At 45.6% G+C, this 25,387-nt stretch overlaps 2 protein-coding genes across 3 annotated transcripts; both read left to right on the top strand.

Moving 5' to 3' along the window:
- Positions 1-1,856: 1,856 nt before the first annotated feature.
- Positions 1,857-3,473, top strand: LOC306942653 (general transcription factor IIF subunit 1-like; the record flags this gene model as incomplete). Its single annotated transcript, XM_079528661.1, has 1 exon — positions 1,857-3,473. The coding sequence occupies one exon, from the start codon at positions 1,857-1,859 to the stop codon at positions 3,471-3,473; it is 1,617 nt and encodes a 538-aa protein (XP_079384787.1).
- Positions 3,474-9,683: 6,210 nt separating this feature from the next.
- On the top strand, positions 9,684-25,138 carry pnn (pinin, desmosome associated protein). 2 transcript variants are annotated; one of them, XM_079527959.1, is made up of 10 exons: positions 9,684-9,846; positions 11,971-12,051; positions 13,378-13,449; positions 14,098-14,173; positions 14,289-14,383; positions 15,860-15,935; positions 18,187-18,342; positions 21,369-21,507; positions 22,277-22,665; positions 22,699-25,138. In XM_079527959.1, the coding sequence occupies exons 1-10, from the start codon at positions 9,731-9,733 to the stop codon at positions 23,890-23,892; spliced, it is 2,394 nt and encodes a 797-aa protein (XP_079384085.1). In that variant the 5' UTR covers positions 9,684-9,730; the 3' UTR covers positions 23,893-25,138. The 2 variants fall into 2 exon arrangements, with proteins under 2 accessions (XP_079384085.1, XP_079384084.1); XM_079527958.1 differs by having other exon boundaries at positions 22,277-25,138.
- Positions 25,139-25,387: the final 249 nt, after the last annotated feature.

Raw genomic sequence — 25,387 nt, 5'->3', positions numbered from 1 at the left:
TATAAGCACAGTGTCATGAATTAAACATCAGGGTATTCTTTCACTGTGTGAGCTTGGAGATCCATTGTCAGCTGTTCTTATTTCTTATCAATGACAGTACTGTGGAATTAGGTGCTGGATTTTGTGCTTGAAATGTACTGTAATTCTGCAAACTGTTAATAAATTCTTCAATCAATCAATCAAAAAGGATTGGGGTAAAGTGGTGAGGCAGTATTAATTTGTTTAAAAATATATGGTTTTACTCATTTTCTGAAAAAAATATATTTTGTTAAATTAATTTACTGAAAAATGAACATTTTGGACTTAGATGGTTTCTTCCCGAGAGCGAGCAGTGCACACACACACACACACACACACACACACGAAAGCCTGTATTTATAACTGTCACAAATGCCTGTATAAGTTATATCATTCTGGGCGGTTGGTACCACAGAGCCATGTCTATATAAGGCTCTCTGCAGGCCTGTGTATAACATGTACAGTTGTACCACAGTTGTACAGTAAAACAAAACAAAACAAAAAACACACACACAAAAACATCTATTCTATGGACTTTGAGTCAAGGCAATAAAGACATTAATTCATGAATTTATTCAATAATAATTATTGAGCAATCTTTAATATCAAATCATAAAATATTAAACATTGCTAATGAATCTCACTGAAAATAATAAACATTATTAAAATCATTGCATTTTAATACAATGACATAATATTCAAACTATTTAGTCTAGTTAGTATACAGTCAAAACCCCAGATTCCGTACATCACAGTGAAGCCCAAATCAGTTCTGACTGCAAGCTCCATGCTACCGATGCTAAGTTTGCTAACAGGAGTCTATGAGAAACGTTAGCATTGCAGCGCTAGCGATGCTAACAGGAGTCTATGAGAAACGTTAGCATTGCAGCGCTAGCTATGCTAACAGGAGTCTATGAGAAACGTTAGCATTGCAGCGCTAGCGATGCTAACAGGAGTCTATATGGGAAACGTTAGCATTGCAGCGCTAGCGATGCTAACAGGAGTCTATGAGAAACGTTAGCATTGCAGCGCTAGCGATGCTAACAGGAGTCTATGAGAAACGTTAGCATTACAGCGCTAGCGATGCTAACAGGAGTTTATATGGGAAACGTTAGCATTGCAGCGTTAGCCACTTTAGCCAGTAGCCACTCTGAGTGTAAACAAAACAATCACACGCGTTGCCATGGTAACTCGCCTTAAACAGCGTGGCAGGCACAGACAGCGTCACCATGGCAACGTACACAAACTCCTTGTTGACGTGCAACGTCAGCCAGCGTACCTCGGTTCATTGACCAATCAGAATCGATCGTGTCCCTGTGACGTCAGAACCCCTGGCTGTATAAAAGTCTCCTCAGTCCCTCACACATTGTATTCCTCTCAGTGCTCCCTGTGGTGATCAGTGATCAATGATCAATGCCAACCCGTCGCTCTGAATCTGACTCTCTTTGAAAGGAGGAGATTAGAAGCAAAACCTTCACATTGATTTGATGATATGAAAAGTGCTTGTCATCATTAAGTCACAGTGACATCATCATTGGGATACCTGTAGCGAGTAGGTAGTAGTAAACACAGCTATAGATAGGTGAGCTGCCCTGCCTTGTGAAACAGTCACAGATACACATCCAGCCATGACGTCACTGCAGGGTTGTAGCACAGATACACACCCATCCATGACGTCACTGCAGGGTTGTAGCACAGATACACACCCATCCATGACGTCACTGCAGGGTTGTAGCTCAGATACACACCCATCCATGATGTCACTGCAGGGTTGTAGCTCAGATACACACCCATCCATGACGTCACTGCAGGGTTGTAGCTCAGATACACACCCATCCATGACGTCACTGCAGGGTTGGGTTAGCAGTTCTCCTGCCAGTGAAGGACACACAGTACGAGTCCACGCGGACACCTCCAAGACGTACAGCGTCATGGCGTTCAACGCGGGCGACAACGTCGACTGTTCCAGATGGACGCGCGCTCGCATGGAGCGAGAACCGGAGGAGGGGGAGAGGCGTGAGGGCGGCGCGGCGGCTCGCAAGAAGCGGCGGCAGCGCCACAAGAGGACGACGACGAGCGACCTCAAGGTGGAGGACCAGCCCTGGATCCTCAACGTCAACAACAAGGGGAAGGCCGGCAAGAAGAAGTTCAAAGGTCAAAAGAAGCTCGGCGTGATGGGGAACGCCTCCTACTACGTGTTCCGTCGGCGCGACGACGACGGGTCATTCGACGCGTTCCCCGTCCGCGGCGGCTGGTACGCGTTCACGCCGCAGGCGAAACACCGCACGCTCACCGACGAGGAGGCCGAGGCGGAGTGGGCGAGGAGGAACAAGGTGCTGAACCACTTCAGCATCATGCTGCAGAGGCGCCTGTCCGATCGCTGCGGCGAGGAGGAGGAGGGCGAAAAGGGAGGCAAGAGGAAGAACTGCGGCGGAGGCGACCTGCGAATCATCGACCCGGAGGAGGAGGAGGAGGATCCGGGGATGAGCAGTGATGACAGTGACGACAGCAGCATGGGGGGAGATGGCGAGGGCAAGTCCAAGGTGAAGAAAGGGAAGGATGGGAGGAAGAGGAGGAAGGAGAAGAAGGAGAGAAGCGACCTCGACAAGGCCGTGGAAGACAGCGACGATGGAGACTGCGAGGGCCTGGAGGTCGAGTACATGTCGGACGAGAGCAGCAGTTCAGAGGAGGTGGAGGAGGAGGAAGGACCTAACAAGCCTGACAAAGGAGAGCAACTCCCCAAAGGAATTGACGAGGCCTCCGAGAGCGAAGAAGAGAGTGAGGAGGAGGAGGAGGAGGAAGAGAAGGGGAGGAAGACTCCGGTCCAATTGGGTGAGAAGACAAAGGAGAAAAACAGCAGTGGAGAGTCAGACAGCTCAGACGACAGTGACATTGAAGAAGCGGCTTCTGCTCTCTTTATGGCGCCTTCCAAGCGTACGGCGGCGGGCGGTGACCGCGGCGGCTCTAGACTCCCCGGGACACCCCCCCGGTCCATAGACTCCGCCTCCACCGCCTGCTCGACGCTGCGTGGTTTCGCCGCCAGCCAGTCGGAGCAGCAAGGTAAGAAGAGACAGCCTCCGAGTGGCGCCAGCACGGACACGCCGGCTGCCAAGAGGCTGAGGATGGAGCCCGACAACAACAGTCAGGGTCCTGCTGCCTCCTCAGGCTCCTCAGGGGGGATGCAGAGCACGGTGGCCCTGCAGCTGCCCGCCTCTGGCGAACCAACCCCCGCCACCGGCGTTACTGGTGACCTCCTGCAGCTGACGGAGGAGGCGGTGCGTCGATACCTGCTCCGCAAGCCCATGACCACCAGGGACCTGCTGAGGAAGTTCAACACCAAGCGCACGGGCATGAGCGGCACGCAGACGGTCAACGTGCTGGCGCACGTCCTGAAGAGGCTCGCCCCCCAGCGCAGGAACGTCAACGGCACCATGCACTTCTACCTGACCGAGTGAGTGACCCGGTCCGGTCCGGTCGGTGACGGAGGGGCGCTTTGTGGACGGAGCGAGGGGGAGAGGTTTGACGATGATGGGAGGTAGAGAGGACATCATTGTTTTGTTTTCTTGCCCTTCCGTTTGTGTCTCTGGTGGTCGGGACATGGTCTCATCCTAACTATGCAGTCAGTTATGCTGTTTATGAATGTTGTTGGAGGATCTCAAAGTGACCGACTTCTAATAACCGGCTCTGTGCATCACTGAGGACGCGAGGGAGAGGGAGAGACGAGCGGACAGACTGACCGTCGCGTAACCGCTGTTCTAATGGACTCCTTGAGAAGATTGTTGTGGTAGTACTAGTGGGTCCAGAGCTCGAAGCTTTGATCTACAAGACCACAAGGGAATGTAATAATAAGAATACATTTGATTTGTAAGGGAATGTCACCTCCTTACTGAACTCGAAAAATGTTCGTCGACTACATTTTTTCACTGACGAAAACTAAATGGAAACTACATGAAAACTAAGCTACGATGACTAAAACTAAGACTAAATATACTGACAACAAATAAAAACTAGACTCAAATGTTAGGAAGGGACTAGTGGACAAGAGATCCAGCATAAGTCATTTTACAATTAGTTCCATGCTGAAAATAGCCGATCTATAAACCCACAAGGGGCTTGTAGATCAGCTATTTTCAGCAAAAATTACGGCATCAAGGCCCGCCAAAACACATCTTGTTCGACTAAATCAACTGTAGATTTAGTTGACTAAAATCTTATGATATTTAGTCGACTAAAACTAGACTAAAGACTAAAACATTCCGGGTGACTAAAATGTGACTAAAACTAAATGAAAACTATTCAACAGACTATGACTAAAACTACAACACACTGTGTGTCAATCACAATAACATTTATTGTCACATCACGTGGTATAACAGGTGTAAATTAACACGGTTCGAATAGGTTTGAGTTTGAATCTTTATTTCGGTCATTTAAACAAAACAAAATGGTTGTTAAGCAATTTACATTGTTTAGTCAACATGGCGACTATTTTAGTCGAAAAGGTATGGGCTGAAGCATAAAGCTTATTTTGCCCACCTTTTTATAGGCGATGGACATGGACACGTTGTGAGCTTGTAGATCAGCTAAATGAGAAGGAGAGGTTGCACATCTGCAATGGTTTTCAGTGGAGTGGAGTGTTAAACCCAAATCCAGTATACATCAAAAAATAGTAATTAAAAAAAAAGGTATAGCACATCCAAAAAATATAATAAATGGTGGACAAAGCACTCACATATCCAAGGAACTCTTGCGTGTTTTGGCTATGCAGCCTTCATCAGAGCATTCACAAATTGAACATGGTGGACCCTCTTGTAAACAAGTGTAATGCTTAATTGGGTCGTCCACTCACAGTTAACAGCCTTTGTATTGAGTTTGTGCTTGAAATGTACTGTAATTCTGCAAACTGTTAATAAATATTTCAATCAATCAATTCACTTGATGTGAATTTCACAAAATCAAGTGAATTCAAGTCAATTTATACAAAATTAAGGGTCAGAGTTCACCTACAGCTGAAATTAAGGGTCAGAGTTCACCTACAGCTGAAATGAAGGGTCAGAGTTCACCTACAGCTGAAATGAAGGGTCAGAGTTCACCTAAATGAAGGGTCAGAGTTCACCTAAATGAAGGGTCAGAGTTCACCTACAGCTGAAATGAAGGGTCAGAGTTCACCTACAGCTGAAATCTCAAGTCAATCAACAAGGTCCAATGACCAGTGGTGGAAAAAGTACTCAATTGTTTTACTTAAGTAAAAGTACCAATACTGCAATTTAGAACTACTTCGTTACAAGTAAAAGTACGGAATTGAAAATGTACTTGAGTAAAAGTACAAAAGTATCGGCATCAAAATGTACTTAAAGTACTAAAAGTAAAAGTAGATCTAAAAGTAAAAGTAGATCTACAAGCTCACAATGCGTCGCGACGCCAAAGGCCTGTTGTACTTCATCCATTCTGTTTTACAGATACTTTGAGAACTATCTTTAAAGCTTTTTTATGTTTTACAGATACTTTGAGAACTATCTTTAAAGCTTTTTTATGTTTTACAGATACTTTGAGAACTATCTTTAAAGCTTTTTTATGTTTTACAGATACTTTGAGAACTATCTTTAAAGCTTTGTTTGTTTTACAGATACTTTGAGAACTATCTTTAAAGCTTTGTTTGTTTTACAGATACTTTGAGAACTATCTTTAAAGCTTTGTTTGTTTTACAGATACTTTGAGAACTATCTTTAAAGCTTTGTTTGTTTTACAGATACTTTGAGAACTACTGTATCTTTAAAGCTTTTTTATTTTGGCAACAATAAACCATCTTCAGCCAATTACGTAGCTCCACTGAGACTGAGCAGCATCACTAGAGAGAGAGAGAGAGAGAGGTAGAGAGTCATCAAGCTATAGTACATGGCCATGGATAACATGACCCAGCAGCAGCAGAGGTCATCAGATGCTGACCTCGACATCAGGGGGTGTCCTCACTGTTTCGTCGCCATCAAGGGCATCCTTGATGGCACCGTGGCGGGCGGCGGCCGTATCACTGACACCATGTCCCGGTCCCGGGACGCTATATTGGCCCACGCCATCGCAGGCTGCCCGTACGCTATCGCCATCTCCCCCGTCTTCCGCGGGAGATTCTTCTGCAGGCTACCACCCGGCCAACGAGGGAGCAGAGAGAACAGCATTGTGGGGTTTCTGACCTCGATTGGAGCCGCACGAGGGAGCAGAGAGAACAGGATTATTGTGGGGTTTCTGACCTGCATGGGAGCCATCTTGGGGATAAGCCTGGGGCTGTGTTGTGTGTTTGTGGCCAGGGCACCTCTGTGGGTCAGCGGACTCTGTGGGTTTGCGGTCTGTGCTTTTGCGGTATTGTGTTCAATCGAGATTGAACACAATATGTCACTGCTGACTAAATCCATGCTGAAGAAATAGAAATAGAGTGATACATATAATAGTGGTTGTTTACATCACAAGATCACAGATTTATTTAAAAAAAGAAAATGAATTGTTAGTATCTCGTTATCCCATGTTTGTCTTGTCCTTGTTCATTTCATTTCAATTGTGTGTCTATACACTACAGTAATTTGCTTTGTCTTTTGTGAAAGTTTTGCTTAATGTTCTTGCTTATATATAATTTCTTGATCACTTTTTTGTGTCCTTTTTGTAAAATGGAAATACCAATGAACAGATTGAATAAAAAAACATTGATTGAAATATTTTTGATTGATTGAAAATGTTATTCACAGTATGCAGAATGGGTACATCTCACACAAAAGAACCAGAAAAAGCACAAAGACTTGTTTACATATAGGGTCCTCCATGTTCAATTCATTCATTAAATGACGTACAAATATACACTTCTATGAAAAAGGAAATCATATATACAGTTAAAAAGGTTAAAAAAAGGAAAAGACAGTATATGGAAAGGAAAATAAGGGCCTTTGTCGCCCTCATGTGGACAAAGGTCTTCAATATAAATCCTGTTCAGTCAGTTCAATGCAAAATTAGAAACGAGATGAAAACTATTCAGATCTACAAGCTCACAGTGAGATGCATTGTTAGCTTGTAGATCTGCCATTTTAGGCGCACCATCCTAAAACTAAAAGTTTATCATGATGATCATTTCCTGGTGATTTTTCTCTATCACTAAACACGAGTGAAATTCACCCGAACACCTGCCTGTTGAAACCAGGGATGTGGGCAGGGAAACAAACCTACCTTCTATGATGTCACTGAGCATCATGAAGGTACTGAAAGACCCGCCCACCTCTGACATCAGCAACATTATGATGTCACTGAGCTTCATGAAGGTACTGAAAGACCACCCACCTCTGACATCATTATGATGTCACTGAACATCATGAAGGTACTGAAAGACCCGCCCACCTCAGACATCACAACATTATGATGTCACTGAGCATCATGAAGGTACTGAAAGACCCGCCCACCTCTGACATCAGCAACATTATGATGTCACTGAGCTTCATGAAGGTACTGAAAGACCACCCACCTCTGACATCATTATGATGTCACTGAACATCATGAAGGTACTGAAAGACCCGCCCACCTCAGACATCACAACATTATGATGTCACTGAGCATCATGAAGGTACTGAAAGACCCGCCCACCTCTGACATCAGCAACATTATGATGTCACTGAGCTTCATGAAGGTACTGAAAGACCACTCACCTCTGACATCATTATGATGTCACTGAGCATCATGAAGGTACTGAAAGACCCGCCCACCTCAGACATCACAACATTATGATGTCACTGAGCATCATGAAGGTACTGAAAGACCCGCCCACCTCAGACATCACAACATTATGATGTCACTGAGCATCATGAAGGTACTGAAACTAAGACCCGCCCACCTCAGACATCAGCAACATTATGAAAATTAGGTTTGATTGATTGATGAAGTAACAGTTTGCAGAATTACAGTACATTTCAAGCACAACTCAATACAAAAACTGTTAACTGTGAGTGGACGACACCATAAAGCATTACACTCGTCTACAATAGGGCCCACCATTTTCAATTCATCAAAACATTAGACATACAAATATACACTTCCAAAAACAGGAAATCATAGACGTCTACCTACCTGGGTTTAGTGTTCTATAGGGTTCTATAGGGGGGTACTATAGGGGGTTCTATAGGGTTCTATAGGGGGGTACTATAGGGGGTTCTATAGGGTTCTATAGGGTTTAGTGTTCTATAGGGTCGATAAGTATCAATACTGCAATCCATCCAATGTAGTCAAATGTAGTAAAAGCCCGGAATTCAACATTTAGCCTACTTGAGTAAAAGTACAAAAGCATTGCTATCAAAATGTACTTAAATTAACAAAAGTAGAAAGTATATCGGTATAGTCATCTATATGCAGAATGTCAAAAGTTTTCAAACGTATAAAATGAATAAAGATCTTTTGAAAATAGCACATCTACAAGCTCACAATGAAATAGCACATCTACAAGCTCACAATGAAATAGCACATCTACAAGCTCACAATGCGTGGCATTGCTATAGGGCTGAAGTTCTTAATGTATGTTTTTGGCAATAATAATCAAAATCTATTCTACAAAGTAACTATAAACTAACGTTTTCAAATAAATGTAGTGGAGTACATTTATTGGGCCGTCCACTCACATGACATCATCATTAGGCAGATTTTTTTTTAAACAAGATTTGTTTTAAAATATATTTAGATTTGTATTATCGTGAGAACGATGGCTTCAACTTTTGCATTGCAACTTTTCAGGAAAAGAAAGCCTGCCGTTTCTATTAGCTTGGATTCACCATCGATGATGTCACTGGTGGACAGGTTTCTGAACTGCCCACAGCCCTCCTATGAGACACAGACAGAGTAGGACAAAATTGTGGTATTTTATCATGAACATTAGTTATAGGAAGATAAGTTGAAAAGTGGTGAAGTGGTCCTTTAATAAATACTTCAATCAATCAATCAATCAATCAAAAAAGTAAAAAATCTAGTGGAGTAGAAGTACAAAGTAGGCCTACTGAGTGAAAACTGGAAATACCACCCGGGTCAAGGACCTCCTGGTTGGGGGGGCGGGGGGGGGGGGGGAATCATCAAGAGAAATCAGATCTACATGAAAATCACTCAAATCAGCGTATCCAAGTTGTGGTATAACTTGGATAGCTCCATTATGTTTATTTGGACTCAAGTCTTTTGTACTTGTTTTTTGATTTGTCTCAAGGGTTAAGTTATTATTGTTAAACATCTGCACACACACACACACACACACACGCACACACACACACACACACACACACACACACGCACACACACACGCACACACACACACACACGCACACACACACACACACACACACACACGCACACACACGCGCGCACACACGCACACACGCACACACACACGCACACACATGTACTTGTTTTTTGATTTGTCTCAAGGGTTAAGTTATTATTGTTAAACATCTGCACACACACACACACACACACACACACACACACACACACACACACACACGCACGCACGCACGCACGCACACACACACACACACACACACACACACACACACACACACGCACACACACACGCACACACCTCCCTGGAGGAGGAGGAGCAAGAGCGGGGAAGGTACAAGGAACGGGAACAGGAAGCAGAACAGGAACTTCAACTTGGTCATTGTAGTTCTTTTCGCCACACTGTTCCACTCACACTCAGAGAAAGATGGCGGTGGTGGCGGTGCGGAGTCTGCAGGACCAGCTCGAGAAGGCCAAGGAAAGCCTGAAGAACGTGGACGATAACATCCGCAAGCTGACGGGACGAGACCCCAATGAATCCAGGTGAGGAGACGGTGTTTAAACACGGGGCCGTTTTATCCGTTTATTTAGGCCAGCAGCAGCATGTCGTCTCAAGCTAAGGCCGGGCTAGCCTGTAGCAGTAGCCTGCTTAGCTAGCGGCGGCTAACGGTTAGCATTAGCATTATGCTATCTATGTGTCCACCGCCCAGCCCGGGGCAGCGCGTGCTGCTGCCCGGACCCCGGGCCGCTCGAGCGCTGCCTCGAGCCGAGAAGAAGCGGTTGAAATGATTCATGCTTGATCAGTTTTGTCAGATAATGTTTTTTTTAGCAAAGCCATTTTATAATGCATGAAAGCACACACACAAAAACGACGTTTAAAATGTGTGTATTAGGTTGTATTGTATTAATTCTAAGGCAGGGACCTGGATGAATGTTTTTTTAGGAATGAAGGAGGCCTGGTTTATTGATGCTGCGTCCAAAAAGAACAGATCTACAAGCTCACTGTTTGGGCTGAGCCTCTAAGCTGCTGAAATAGTGGTCGAATTAAACTAACTAACTTGGCTTCTTTCTGCTTGCAAGATCATTTAAAAAGGATACACAAAGTCAGTAATAGAATGTGGAGTAGAATGAAGTAGAATGCCTTAAACATGCTCCAGGGGTTTGATAATGAAGAAGTGTCATTCTTCTCTAGGGACATTCAATGGGATAAATTAAGATGATTGCATCAGTGTTGAATATAATACACAACTATTACAAATAAAACTAGTCACACAAAGTTACCCACCAGGGGAAATGTTGCATGGCATGGACCTCGGGTTCATTTGGTAGCACACCGTACTGGAAGTATCTGGTGGTTACTTTAGAGCAGCGGGGCATGGGCCTATGCCCCTAAAACACACATCATTTAAATAAAATATTAGAATCATTTGGAATCTGACACTTGAATTAAGGTGACTTGATTGACTGACATAAGAAATGGCCTGTTAAGCCACAATGCACAAACATCTGTAGCTTTACAAAGTTATATACAAATAATTAATTATTCCATTTCCCCTCTTATTTCCTATTCCAAGTTTGTGTTGCCAACACCGGCACCGCTATTCCAAAGCCCCCTCATGTACATTTGGAAACAATTTTCAGCAATGGGATAATATTTTTTTTGGTGGGTAGATCATTTTGAAAGGTCTGGCGATTTCATATCCTCCTTGAATTCGGTGAGAAGACAACTCCAACATAGAATCAGAATCACTCTTTGTCAAATCACATTACAAGTAGGTGGGTGAAAAACGTGGTTGTGCTGGCATAATAATATGACAATTGTGGTTGAATAATAATATATAAATGTCATGAATGAAATGTACGAGTATAAATAACGGAGTCCCTGCGACATACTAGCGTCATGTCCAGGGGGTGTACTTGTACATCAAGCTGCCTCACGCTACAGAAACAGGAGATAGGCTCCTGCCCCTATGGGCCTCATGGCTCGGCAAGGCTACTTACTATTAATCTACTTTGATCTGACAGCCGATTCTACAAAGGTCTTCCAAATCATGACACTTTTCTGAAAACCCTATGTTTCTATATCAGTGGTTCTATGATCTGTATGGTCGCCGACCCCCATCTGAAAATGTTGTTCCAGGGACCCCCTCCCCCGGAAGCAAAGATTTGAGTTAAAAATGTTCGCTGATAAAGAATATATATATATATTCAAAGATTTGTGCCATATTTTCACTATGAGCTATGATCTGCTATTTTTCCAATAGCTAAAATATAACCTAATGCTTAACAAATGAATCAGTTCAGTCTGTGCATCAGACTTGGCTCGGGTTCAGCAGTCTAAACGTTGAATGTGTCTAATGGCAGAGCATTCCATATTGTAGACCAGTGGGTTTTCAACCCTTCATGTCAAGGTACATTATTTATTCTACATTTGAGCCACGGAACCACCATTTGATGCCATTTATCTTCTCAGACCCAAAACCTGTCTTAGAGTATTTTGTCGTCGTCAAATACGATTTTGTCCACAATTCCATAATTATTTAAATAAGTTTACTATGTGTAGTTCTGTCCAGACCGGGTGAACTGTTTATAATTAAATAAGTTTATCTGTGTTGTCCAGACCGGGTCAACTGTTTATAATTAAATAAGTTTATCTGTGTTGTCCAGACCGGGTCAACTTCGCCGTCTCAGCGGCCCATTGGCAGCAGGCCCAGGTGGAGGTAGAGGCAGAGGACTCAACCTGCTCAGGTATATTTGTGTGTGGACCACCTGGTACTGTTCTGTGTGTGCGCAGTGATGCAAATAGACTGCATCCTTAAGGGCCTTGCAAACGTAAAGCGAGGAACGCAGGTGTTTGCCTGGATCAACACTGGTCTCCTCCAGGTCTGCTCAAGAGGGGGCGCAACAACGCAAGCGTACAAAAACTATCAACTGTAGTCCAGGGTTTTCAGAAGGTGATTTATCATAATGGGGGAAAATGAAACGGGAACAGTTTCCGGTGTTTATTTCTGAGGACAAACGGTTTGTGTACACTGACATTCACCGATGGCAGTAGCACAAAATGTATGCATACATTTTTGCGTTGGTTATGTGCAGCCCACCCAAGCTGTACATTTTGAACATGTATTTTTTTTCCCCCTGGCACAAAAGGGGGGGGGGGGGAAGTATCAGCTAAATTGTTGTTTTAAACATGGGTCTATATGTACCTGTACTTATCCTTAACATTTCTCCAATTAGTAAGAACTGTTCACAGCCACCAATGCAATTTTTTTTAACATAGATTATCATTCAATAAGTTCCTCACCCAGTTTCTGGTTGTTGAGGTGTATTCACATCAGGTGTGACAATCCCATTATTTGTTTAATCCGTGTCATCGCCAACCCTTTTGTTCGACTGGATCTCTTGCTAGTGTCTGGGTTCTCTTGCTAGTGTCTGGGTTCTCTTGCTAGTGTCTGGGTCGCCTAATTAACAAATGAAAAGATAATTAACGGCCCATTGAAACCCATTCATTCTGTGAAACTACAGTACTCAACAAGGTGATACGGGTTTATTCATGTCGGGTTGAGCAGCTTTATGGGGAAATGGAGCCCAGGTACAACACACAGCTTTATGGGGAAATGGAGCCCAGGTACAACACACAGCTTTATGGGGAAATGGAGCCCAGGTACAACACACAGCTTTATGGGGAAATGGAGCCCAGGTACAACACACAGCTTTATGGGGAAATGGAGCCCAGGTACAACACACAGCTTTATGGGGAAATGGAGCCCAGGTACAACACACAGCTTTATGGGGAAATGGAGCCCAGGTACAACACACAGCTTCATGGGGAAATGGAGCCCAGGTACAACACACTGAAGTCACAACAAACCAGTGACATTTTCTGTACAAGATGCAATGATTAGCATTTAGCAAAATATAATCACAAGAATAGACGGGAAACTGAGGACATAAATTGGTAAAACGTCTCATTTATTATTAGTATTTGATATATATATATATATATATAGGATGTGTTCATTAAGAAGCCGACATATTTAAGAGGTTAACGTTTGTCTTTCCGTCCTGTCCTAGACGTGGTCTCTCAGACATGGGAACTGGCGGCCCCCCTGCCAAGCAGAGAGACATCGAAGGAGCCCTGCTCAGGTAACGTGTGTGTGTGTGTGTGTGTGTGTGTGTGTGTGTGTGTGTGTGTGTGTGTGTGTGTGTGTGTGTGTGTGTGTGTGTGTGTGTGTGTGTGTGTGTGTGTGTGTGTGTGTGTGTGTGTGTGTGTGTGTGTGTGTGTGTGTGTGTGTGTGTGTGTGGGAGAATATAAAGGAGACACAGTGAAGGTCTTAGTTTCAACCCATTTAGACTTGATGCAGATTCTAAAAATACCTTCTAAATCTCACCTAAGTTTTCTGGGATAACAAACATGATGATGATATGTGTGTTGTGTAACTTGCGTTTTGTTGTGCCGGTTGGCCGTGGACCAGCGAGTTGATGTGTTGTGTACCTTGTGGTGTTGTTTACCATATCTAGCACTTTTTGTAGATTTGGATAGCATTTGATACAGACTTTATAGCCTGTTACGGCACTAGAATTGCATTGTATGTAGTCGCAGCACTTCATAGTATATATGTATAGTTTTCATTATATAGATATTCCACTGTTACGTTCTTAGCTTACGCAGGGGGTTCATGATAACTACTTTTTATGTATGTGATGTATTTCCATGCTTTTTGTTCTTGCTTAATAATGTAAATTGCTCTGGATTAAGAGCGTCTGCTAAATGCCTAAATTGTAATTGTGCAGGTTGGCCGGGGACCAGCGAGCCAGGAGAGACGTGCGTCACGACAGCGACGCCGAGGATGATGACGATGTCAAAAAGGTACTGGAGGATGAGAACTGATTGTTGCTCTAATACTTTGCCCATATCTAGTACTTCACCCATTTCTAGTACTTCCAGGCAGTGTGTTGACCTGTTTGTCTCGTGTGTGTGTCAGCCGGCGTTGCAGTCGTCAGTGGTAGCTACCTCCAAGGAGAGAACACGCCGAGACCTCATCCAGGACCAGACCATGGACGAGAAGGGCAAGCAGAGGTACTGTAGACCTGTCTTAACCCATTTAGACCTGAGGACGATTCTACAAATGGTCAGTGGTTCTCAAACTATTTCATGTCAAGGACCCCTAGAATTAAATATTTGGCCACCGACCCCCATCTGAAAATATGTTGCTCCAGGGACCCTCCAGACGCAAAGATTTGAGTTAAAAACGTTCGCTCTGAAATAATATATATTCAAATATTTGCCACATTTTCACGATTTTTCAAAAATAGCAGACCTACAAGCTTGTAGATCAACGACCTCTGCATCCACGGGATGCACTACTGTACTATACTGTTTTTTTTATTCTAGTTTATTTTGCTAGCTTTAGTTAGAATAATCATTTCTTCTTCTGTTTTCTACTTGAATATAACCACATATAAAATGAAATGGGAGTTAAATGCTGCAATTTGTAAAAATGGCAAAATATATCTAAAAGACCATCCCTGCACCCTGCATTACATTGAAAACCTATTTACATCACTGATACTTACTAAAGGTGGCCTTACACTAGCCGATAATCGGGCATTTTTGACGCCCGGGGGGTGCCCGACTCAATCGCGCACCCCCCGCGCGCGATCGGGATCGGCCCGATCAACATCAAGAATGTTTGATATTTGCTCGACCCCGCTCCGATTATCCTGTAGTGTGTGGTGCTGTCAGATTTAAAATGCCCGATTATCGGCTAGTGTAAGGCCACCTTTAGGCCCATGGCTCTCAGTGGAGCATAGGCCTTATGTGGGGACCGCATGGCCTCCCAGTGGAGCATAGGCCTTATTTGGGGACCGCATGGGCTCCCAGTGGAGCATAGGCCTTATGTGGGGACCGCATGGCCTCCCAGTGGAGCATAGGCCTTATGTGGGGACCGCATGGCCTCCCAGTGGAGCATAGGCCTTATGTGGGGACCGCATGGGCTCCCAGTGGAGCATAGGCCTTATGTGGGGACCGCATGGGCTCCCAGTGGAGCATAGGCCTTATGTGGGGACCGCATGGGCTCCCAGTGGATTATAGGCCTTATGTGGGGACCGCATGGGCTCCCAGTGGATTATAGGCCTTATGTGGGGACCGCATGGGCTCTCAGTGGAGCATAGGCCTTATGTGGGGACCGCATGGGCTCCCAGTGGATTATAGGCCTTATGTGGGGACCGCATGGGCTCCCAGTGGATTATAGGCCTTATGTGGGGACCGCATGGGCTCTCAGTGGAGCATAGGCCTTATGTGGGGACCGCATGGGCTCCCAGTGGAGCATAGGCCTTATGTGGGGACCGCATGGCCTCTCAGTGGAGCATAGGCCTTATGTGGGGACCGCATGGGCTCCCAGTGGAGCATAGGCCTTATGTGGGGACCGCACGTAAATCCGACTGAGCATTAGTTCAACCTTATGTAGCTCTGTCACGGTTACAAATTTAAGTTGACGATTAATTGTCGCACAATTAAATCTGTTGTAAACATGTGTTGTGTTGCTGCTCGCAGGAATCGGCGTATGTTCGGCCTGCTGATGGGAACCCTGCAGAAGTTCAAACAGGAGTCCAACGTCGCTACAGACAGAGTGAGTAATGATGATAATAAACCTTTAAACAGCAGTCCAACGTCGCTACAGACAGAGTGAGTAATGATGATAATAAACCTTTAAACAGCAGTCCAACGTCGCTACAGACAGAGTGAGTAATGATGATAATAAACCTTTAAACAGGAGTCCAACGTCGCTACAGACAGAGTGAGTAATGATGATAATAACCCTTTAAACAGCAGTCCAACGTCGCTACAGACAGAGTGAGTAATGATGATAATAAACCTTTAAACAGGAGTCCAACGTCGCTACAGACAGAGTGAGTAATGATGATAATAAACCTTTAAACAGCAGTCCAACGTCGCTACAGACAGAGTGAGTAATGATGATAATAAACCTTTAAACAGGAGTCCAACGTCGCTACAGACAGAGTGAGTAATGATGATAATAAACCTTTAAACAGCAGTCCAACGTCGCTACAGACAGAGTGAGTAATGATGATAATAAACCTTTAAACAGGAGTCCAACGTCGCTACAGACAGAGTGAGTAATGATGATAATAAACCTTTAAACAGGAGTCCAACGTCGCTACAGACAGAGTGAGTAATGATGATAATAAACCTTTAAACAGGAGTCCAACGTCGCTACAGACAGAGTGAGTAATGATGATAATAAACCTTTAAACAGCAGTCCAACGTCGCTACAGACAGTGAGTAATGATGATGATAATAAACCTTTAAACAGGAGTCCAACGTCGCTACAGACAGAGTGAGTAATGATGATAATAAACCTTTAAACAGGAGTCCAACGTCGCTACAGACAGAGTGAGTAATGATGATGATGATGATAATAAACCTTTAAACAGGAGTCCAACGTCGCTACAGACAGAGTGAGTAATGATGATAATAAACCTTTAAACAGGAGTCCAACGTCGCTACAGACAGAGTGAGTAATGATGATAATAAACCTTTAAACAGGAGTCCAACGTCGCTACAGACAGTGAGTAATGATGATAATAACCCTTTAAACAGCAGTCCAACGTCGCTACAGACAGAGTGAGTAATGATGATAATAAACCTTTAAACAGCAGTCCAACGTCGCTACAGACAGAGTGAGTAATGATGATAATAAACCTTTAAACAGGAGTCCAACGTCGCTACAGACAGAGTGAGTAATGATGATAATAAACCTTTAAACAGGAGTCCAACGTCGCTACAGACAGTGAGTAATGATGATAATAACCCTTTAAACAGCAGCCCAACGTCGCTACAGACAGAGTGAGTAATGATGATAATAAACCTTTAAACAGCAGTCCAACGTCGCTACAGACAGAGTGAGTAATGATGATAATAAACCTTTAAACAGGAGTCCAACGTCGCTACAGACAGAGTGAGTAATGATGATAATAAACCTTTAAACAGGAGTCCAACGTCGCTACAGACAGAGTGAGTAATGATGATAATAAACCTTTAAACAGGAGTCCAACGTCGCTACAGACAGAGTGAGTAATGATGATAATAAACCTTTAAACAGGAGTCCAACGTCGCTACAGACAGAGTAATGATGATAATAACCCTTTAAACAGCAGTCCAACGTCGCTACAGACAGAGTAATGATGATAATAACCCTTTAAACAGGAGTCCAACGTCGCTACAGACAGAGTGAGTAATGATGATAATAACCCTTTAAACAGGAGTCCAACGTCGCTACAGACAGAGTGAGTAATGATGATAATAAACCTTTAAACAGCAGTCCAACGTCGCTACAGACAGAGTAATGATGATAATAAACCTTTAAACAGGAGTCCAACGTCGCTACAGACAGAGTGAGTAATGATGATAATAAACCTTTAAACAGGAGTCCAACGTCGCTACAGACAGAGTGAGTAATGATGATAATAAACCTTTAAACAGGAGTCCAACGTCGCTACAGACAGAGTAATGATGATAATAAACTTTAAACAGGAGTCCAACGTCGCTACAGACAGAGTGAGTAATGAGTAATGAGTGTCTTCTAAATCCTGACAGTTTTCTGGTATGTTTCTATGTCAGTGGTTTTCAAAATATTTCCATGTCAAGGACCCCCAAAGATTATATGTAATTGGCTGCTGACCCCCATCTGAAAATATGTTGTTCCACGTGACCTCCCCTGAGGCAAAGATTTGAGTTAAAAACGTTTGCTCGGAAAGAATATATATTCAAAGATTTGCGAGCGAACTCCCTGGAAATAAAAACATCTGTGTTTCCGAGGCTAGTCTGGTGTAGTAACTCTTCCCTGGTTCTTCCAACAGCAAAAGCGTCGTGTGGAGATCGAGCAGAAGCTGGAGGTGCAGGCGGAGACAGAGAAGAAGAGGGTGGAGAGTGAGAGGAGGGAGCTGTTTGAGGAGCGGCGATCCAAACAGACTGAGCTGAGACTGCTGGAGCAGAAAGTAGAGCTGGCTCAACTGGTGAGTTATGGAGTTCTGACCAGGAGTGGACCAGCCACAGCACACACCTGGTCAATAGTTCTAACGGGAGCGTACCTATGTTCCCCAGGTTCTTTGTTCTTTTTTGGTACCTATGTTCCAAAAAAGGTTCTTTGTTCCCCAATAAACCTAAACCAGAAACCTAACCTAGTAATTCTAGTAAGATAAAGTATTTTAGCAACTTAGTCTTAGTGTTACTTTTAGTAGCAAATTCTGATTTAAGCTCATAGTCTTTGAACAATCCATTGAACTTTAGGCCTGCCTTTAGGCTACTTAAACTATCTAGTCTTAGCCAACAAAAAATGAACACTGGCATAAACTAAAACATAATTGCTCAGACTCTTCTTCAACAAAGATTCTTCTTCTGCAAACATTCTTTGTTCTGTACTTATACATACAATTGTATGGTACAAAACACTGAAGTCCTTAAAACCTAACGCTAACCCTAAACCCTAAGGTAAGTGGGGAACATGGAACCTGGGGAACATAGGGATGACGCCGTTCTAACCAGCACCTTAGATATAGACAGAGTTACGCAAACTGCGTTCACTTCATAGGGCTTCAGTCCAATGGAGGCTCTCCTACATAGACTTCTATTGGTCACTTCATGGGGCTTCAGTCCAATGGAGGCTCTCCTACATAGACTTCTATTGAGAATGGGGACAACCAACTGGGACAAGTCCTGGACCGGAAGTAGGCAGAAATGCATTGGACTCAGGGCAACAGCCCAGCTTTAAATCCCTTTATTTTAGATTGTTTTGTAGTAATCGTACAACATAAACATTACAGAGACTTTAGTTGTTACTGTACAATACTTTAAAAATGTTGTCATGTTGCACACATGCTTAAAATAGCTCTTATTTGCGCCACCCTCGTTGAAAACAATGTATTTCCAACTCCAGCTTGTCTCAGTTCAGGCTACATGAACAGCGCTCGGTTTCCGCCCCCCTCAATATCGTAACTCTTCTATTAGACGGCTCTGGTTCTAACTAACTAAACTAACCTCTCTGTTTTAGCAAGAGGAGTGGAACAGCCACAACACTCACCTGGTCATAAACTAACCTCTCTGTTGTAGCAAGAGGAGTGGAACAGCCACAACACTAACTAACCTCTCTGTTGTAGCAAGAGGAGTGGAACAGCCACAACACTCACCTGGTTCTAACTAACTAAACTAACCTCTCTGTTGTAGCAAGAGGAGTGGAACAGCCACAACACTCACCTGGTTCTAACTAACTAAACGAACCTCTCTGTTGTAGCAAGAGGAGTGGAACAGCCACAACACTCACCTGGTTCTAACTAACTAAACGAACCTCTCTGTTGTAGCAAGAGGAGTGGAACAGCCACAACACTCACCTGGTTCTAACTAACTAAACGAACCTCTCTGTTGTAGCAAGAGGAGTGGAATAACCTCTCTAACCTCTCTGTTGTAGCAAGAGGAGTGGAACAGCCTCTCTAACCTCTCTAACCTCTCTGTTGTAGCAAGAGGAGTGGAATAACCTCTCTAACCTCTCTCTAACCTCTCTGTTGTAGCAAGAGGAGTGGAACAGCCACAACACTCACCTGGTTCTAACTAACTAAACGAACCTCTCTGTTGTAGCAAGAGGAGTGGAACAGCCACAACACTCACCTGGTTCTAACTAACTAAACGAACCTCTCTGTTGTAGCAAGAGGAGTGGAACAGCCACAACACTCACCTGGTTCTAACTAACTAAACGAACCTCTCTGTTGTAGCAAGAGGAGTGGAACAGCCACAACACTCACCTGGTTCTAACTAACTAAACGAACCTCTCTGTTGTAGCAAGAGGAGTGGAACAGCCTCTCTAACCTCTCTGTTGTAGCAAGAGGAGTGGAACAGCCTCTCTAACCTCTCTAACCTCTCTGTTGTAGCAAGAGGAGTGGAACAGCCTCTCTAACCTCTCTAACCTCTCTGTTGTAGCAAGAGGAGTGGAACAGCCTCTCTAACCTCTCTCTAACCTCTCTAACCTCTCTGTTGTAGCAAGAGGAGTGGAACAGCCACAACACTCACCTGGTTCTAACTAACTAAACGAACCTCTCTGTTGTAGCAAGAGGAGTGGAACAGCCACAACACTCACCTGGTTCTAACTAACTAAACGAACCTCTCTGTTGTAGCAAGAGGAGTGGAACAGCCTCTCTAACCTCTCTAACCTCTCTGTTGTAGCAAGAGGAGTGGAACAGCCTCTCTAACCTCTCTAACCTCTCTGTTGTAGCAAGAGGAGTGGAACAGCCTCTCTAACCTCTCTAACCTCTCTGTTGTAGCAAGAGGAGTGGAACAGCCTCTCTAACCTCTCTAACCTCTCTGTTGTAGCAAGAGGAGTGGAACAGCCTCTCTAACCTCTCTAACCTCTCTGTTGTAGCAAGAGGAGTGGAACAGCCTCTCTAACCTCTCTGTTGTAGCAAGAGGAGTGGAACAGCCTCTCTAACCTCTCTGTTGTAGCAAGAGGAGTGCAACAGCCTCTCTAACCTCTCTAACCTCTCTGTTGTAGCAAGAGGAGTGGAACAGCCTCTCTAACCTCTCTGTTGTAGCAAGAGGAGTGGAACAGCCTCTCTAACCTCTCTAACCTCTCTGTTGTAGCAAGAGGAGTGGAACAGCCTCTCTAACCTCTCTAACCTCTCTGTTGTAGCAAGAGGAGTGGAACAGCCTCTCTAACCTCTCTAACCTCTCTGTTGTAGCAAGAGGAGTGGAACAGCCTCTCTAACCTCTCTGTTGTAGCAAGAGGAGTGGAACAGCCTCTCTAACCTCTCTAACCTCTCTGTTGTAGCAAGAGGAGTGGAACAGCCACAACACTCACCTGGTCTGGTTCTAACTAACTAAACGAACCTCTCTGTTGTAGCAAGAGGAGTGGAACAGCCTCTCTAACCTCTCTAACCTCTCTGTTGTAGCAAGAGGAGTGGAACAGCCTCTCTAACCTCTCTAACCTCTCTGTTGTAGCAAGAGGAGTGGAACAGCCTCTCTAACCTCTCTAACCTCTCTAACCTCTCTGTTGTAGCAAGAGGAGTGGAACAGCCACAACACTCACCTGGTCAAGTACATCCGCACCAAGACCAAGCCTCACATCTTCTACGTCCCTGGGAAGATGTGCTCTGCGTCGCAGAAGCTCCTCACGGAATCCACCAAGAAACTAAACGGTGAGTGAGCGAGCAGCGCCGTCTGGCCACGCCTCCTCTGAGCAGCGCCGTCTGGCCACGCCGCCTCTGAGCAGCGCCGTCTGGCCACACCTCCTCTGAGCAGCGCCGTCTGGCCACGCCTCCTCTGAGCAGGCGAGGATGGAGCGACCCTTCCGACCGCGATATAGCCAATCTGGAGCGTCTGCCACTTGCATGGCGACGTCTCCTGAACCGATATAATAAAAACTAAAACAATAAATACTAGCGTGTAGATCTCCACCGTAGACATGTTATGAGCTACTTTCTGTTAAGACATTCTGTGCAGGTGATTATTTTTTCACACGTGTCAGAGTTTGGAAGCGCTCGTTTTGAACGTCCTGCTGCCTCCCTGCATTATGTGACATTTAGTACGCCACGGGGCCGTTGAGTGATTTCCAACGAGCGCTTCCAAACTTCAAATATTTGTATATTACTACAGGTAGTTCTTCTGACCAAGCAATTGGTTGAAATCCAGCCGTGTTGAAATGAGCATGACGGCACACCTAGCCGTTAATAGAAGATTTGAGAACGGATTAATCACATTATAAACCTCATCAGTTGTGCTGATTAGTGATTAGACAGAGTTTAGTCAGAGCAGCAGCATTATTGGCTTCTAGAAATGGAACAAAAAGGCAGGTATACACTACTATATTATATCAGTTATTATGGAGCTACTTGGAGAGACAAATATTTTCTGAGGTGGTAAAAAGGTTGGGAACCAATGGTCTAATTAACCTGTGTCTCTGTGCAGCTGTGTTTGAGGAGAGGCGCGAGGCGTTCGCCGAGCACCTCAACAAGATGGAGTCTCGGCCGCGAGGCCGCCAGCAGCAGCAGCTGAACCGCGAGGCCAACAACACGTTGAAGACGGAGCAGCACCAGGAGGGTAAGCAGCCTCTAGGACTAGGGCAGGTAGTCAAGGTCACGGGTAACATGGAGGAGGAAGAGGAGGAGGAGGAGGAGGAGGAGATGGAGGAGGAGGCAGAGCAGGAGAGGAAGGAGAAGGAGGCAGGGAGGGAGAGGATGGAGGTGGACAAGGAGGCAGGAAAGGAGACGAAGGAGGCAGGGAAGGAGAGGAAGGATGCAGGAAAGGAGAGGACAGAGAAGGAGGCAGGAAAGGAGAGGAAAGAGGAAGAGAAGGAGGTGGGAAAGGAGAGGAAGGAGGCGGGAAAGGAGAAGGAGGTAGGAAAGGAGAGGAAGGAAAAGGATGCAGAGAAGGAAAGTGAGAAAGAGGAGCAGGACAGGAGGAAGGGGAAGGGGGAGGAGGAGGTGAAGGGGGAGCAGATGGAGGTGAGCGAGCAGGCCAGTGAGACGAAGCAGGGAGAGGGGGAGGGAGGGAGGGAGGAGAACAGGCCAGCAGGAGGAGACGTAGAGATGGAGAGGAGCCAGGACTCCACAGACCTCCTCCAGGGGAAGGAAGTGGAGCGCGCCCCCCCGGCCCCCCAGGATGATGCCCCCCCATCGGACCCCCAACCCAAAGCCCAGCCCGTCGTCGCTGTGATCCCCTTACTGGGGGGTGGGCAGCGGGAGGAGGAAGCAGCATCGGAGGAGACCCCTGCAGCCCAGGAGGGGGTCTCTCTCCCTCTCCTCTCCGCCCCCACACCGGCCCCTCAGCCCTTCCTCGTCCTCCCCGCCCTGCCCCCTGGGCGCCCAGAGGAGATGGAGGAGGAGACCACCACCACCTCCGACGGTCCTGGCCAGGACGCCTCCAACCTCGACCCCCTCCTCGCCCAGACCCCCGCCGCTGCAGAGCCCAGTCCCCTAAACAACCTCCTCCCCCATGGTACCGCCTCCGTCGTCCCCCCTGGTACCGCCTCCGTCCCCTCTGGTACCGCCCCCTCCGCCCCCCCCGCCTCCAAGGCCACTGGGGAGGCAGCAGCAGCAGCAGCAGCGGAGGAGCAGAGCAGAGGGAGGAAGAAGGAGAAGAGTCGCAGCTCGTCGTCGTCCGGAGGCTCGTCCTCCTCGACCTCCGGCTCTTCCTCCTCCTCCTCGGGCTCCTCGCGCTCCTCTTCCTCCAGCTCCTCCTCTTCCTCCTCCTCGTCGGGGAGCAGAGAGCGGAGAGGAGGAGGAGGAGGAGGAGGAGGAGGAGACGCAGGTGGTGGTGGTGGTGGCGGTGGGAGCAAGCGACGACACCACAGCGACCGTCGCGGCCGCGACCGCAATTCCTCAGAACGTCACCGCAAAAAGGGAGGAGGAGGAGGAGGAGGAGGGTCGGAGAGGAGTGCTCGCCGTAAGAGAAGCAGCGGAGGAGGAGGAGGAGGAGGAGGAGGAGGTGGGAGGGACTCTAAGAGCGGCAAGGAGAAGAGGAAGGGAAGGGGGCGGGGCTCCAGGGAGCGCAAGGACCGAGACCGCAAGGACAAGAGGCGCTGACGTCTCGATGTCGCGTCGCTCTGCCGTCGAACCGAACCGTTTGGTCACCGTGTGACGGCTTTATACCCAACGCAGTGATGATGACGCTCAAACGTATTGATTTCAAACGTGGCATGCTTTAGGCTGCAGACCCCCCACTCCCCCCCCACTCCCCGTTTCATACGGTTTCCATCTCTGACACGCCAATCTGAATCTATTCCATATCAATCCTCTTTAGTGTTGATTTAACTCAGAGAGTTTACTGTCCTTCGGCTTCATAACACCATGTCTGTTCTCTCCTCCGCCAACATAGCACCGTAACATTTAACTCAGAGAGTTTACTGTCCTTCGGCTTCATAACACCATGTCTGTTCTCTCCTCCGCCACTAGAGCACCGTAACATTGTCCAACACAAAAACATGTTTTTTTTCTTTCTTTTTTTAAAGAACACTGGTAATTTGTCCCCGTTTTACTAACGGGGGGAGTAATGAATGTCCTTGATTTTACCGCTATTGACACTTATCTCTGCTATCTATTGATTCAGCAGGATTTCTGTGTTTTACTATGTTTGGGGGGGTTAATCGGACAATCTCTACAAAGGTAGGGCATGTCAAAAGGTTGTCATTCTCTCCACTGTGTCCACACGTACAGAAATAACAGAAGGGGTGGCACGTGGAGTCGTCAAATGTCACACGGTTTCACCACGAGATTCAAATCTGTATCTGCCTCGTGTCGTTCTCTGGAAGGTGGTGATTAATCGGTCTTGTATCTCCGGAAGGTGTTTAAGATGGTCGGGCTTCTCAAACGATTCGTTTCACTGCCGTCTTAAAATCTCTCAACGCGTGCGTTCTGTTTTCGGGGCGAACAGTCTTTTGGTTTAAAAGTGAGTCCAACGTATTTGATCTTCCTCCCAACATTTTATTATAATTTTTTTTCATTTTGACGTTCTTTCTAGTGTCGCTCGCGGCGGCACACCGGTGGGAATTGGATGTCTTGTCGTCTCGTTGACTTTGTCTTTGGGATTAATATACGGGCCGAGTCGGTTGTGTTCGTCTCTGTAACGGAATAAGTCGCCGAGGTTTATTTGGCGTCTTTAGTTGCTGTGAAATTGTGCAAAAATAATGCTCTGCAAGGTTTTCATTATCTGAGCAATGTTTCGACTAGGCCTTCCTCCTTGTTCTAGGTAAGATGATGAAATGTACTGGCTTCTGGAAAGGATTATTCCCTTTTTTTTTACCAATAAAAATTGGCTTAAAGTTGATCATAATGGAATTTGTCTTGTGTTTTCTTTGTTTTTTTTGTCAGAATGATTGTGTTAACCTGCTAGGTTTCAAGGTTGTACTTTGTTGTTACATCTTGAGTACAGGTACATACGAGGAAAGGGCCTTAATTAAAATATATTTTTTTTATCCCATGATTTTGTAACCCATTTTTCACCCCTGTGTCAATTATCTAATGTGATCCTGGGCTCTACACACCCTCCGCCAACCTAGTCCCCATATATGGGGGACATGGG

The sequence above is a fragment of the Electrona antarctica genome (assembly GCF_951216825.1).
Source record: "Electrona antarctica genome assembly, chromosome: 18".
Lineage (NCBI taxonomy): Eukaryota > Metazoa > Chordata > Actinopteri > Myctophiformes > Myctophidae > Electrona > Electrona antarctica.
This window is presented reverse-complemented; position numbering and strand designations above follow the sequence as displayed.

What these genes read in the sequence shown, in the direction of transcription:
- pnn (XM_079527958.1), top strand. Translation starts at nt 9,731, where the DNA reads ATGGCGGTGGTGGCGGTGCGGAGTCTGCAGGACCAGCTCGAGAAGGCC. An exon ending in CGAGACCCCAATGAATCCAG is followed by an intron (nt 9,847 to 11,970) that starts GTGAGGAGACGG and finishes TGTGTTGTCCAG; the next exon opens with ACCGGGTCAACTTCGCCGTC. An exon ending in ATGATGACGATGTCAAAAAG is followed by an intron (nt 14,174 to 14,288) that starts GTACTGGAGGAT and finishes TGTGTGTGTCAG; the next exon opens with CCGGCGTTGCAGTCGTCAGT.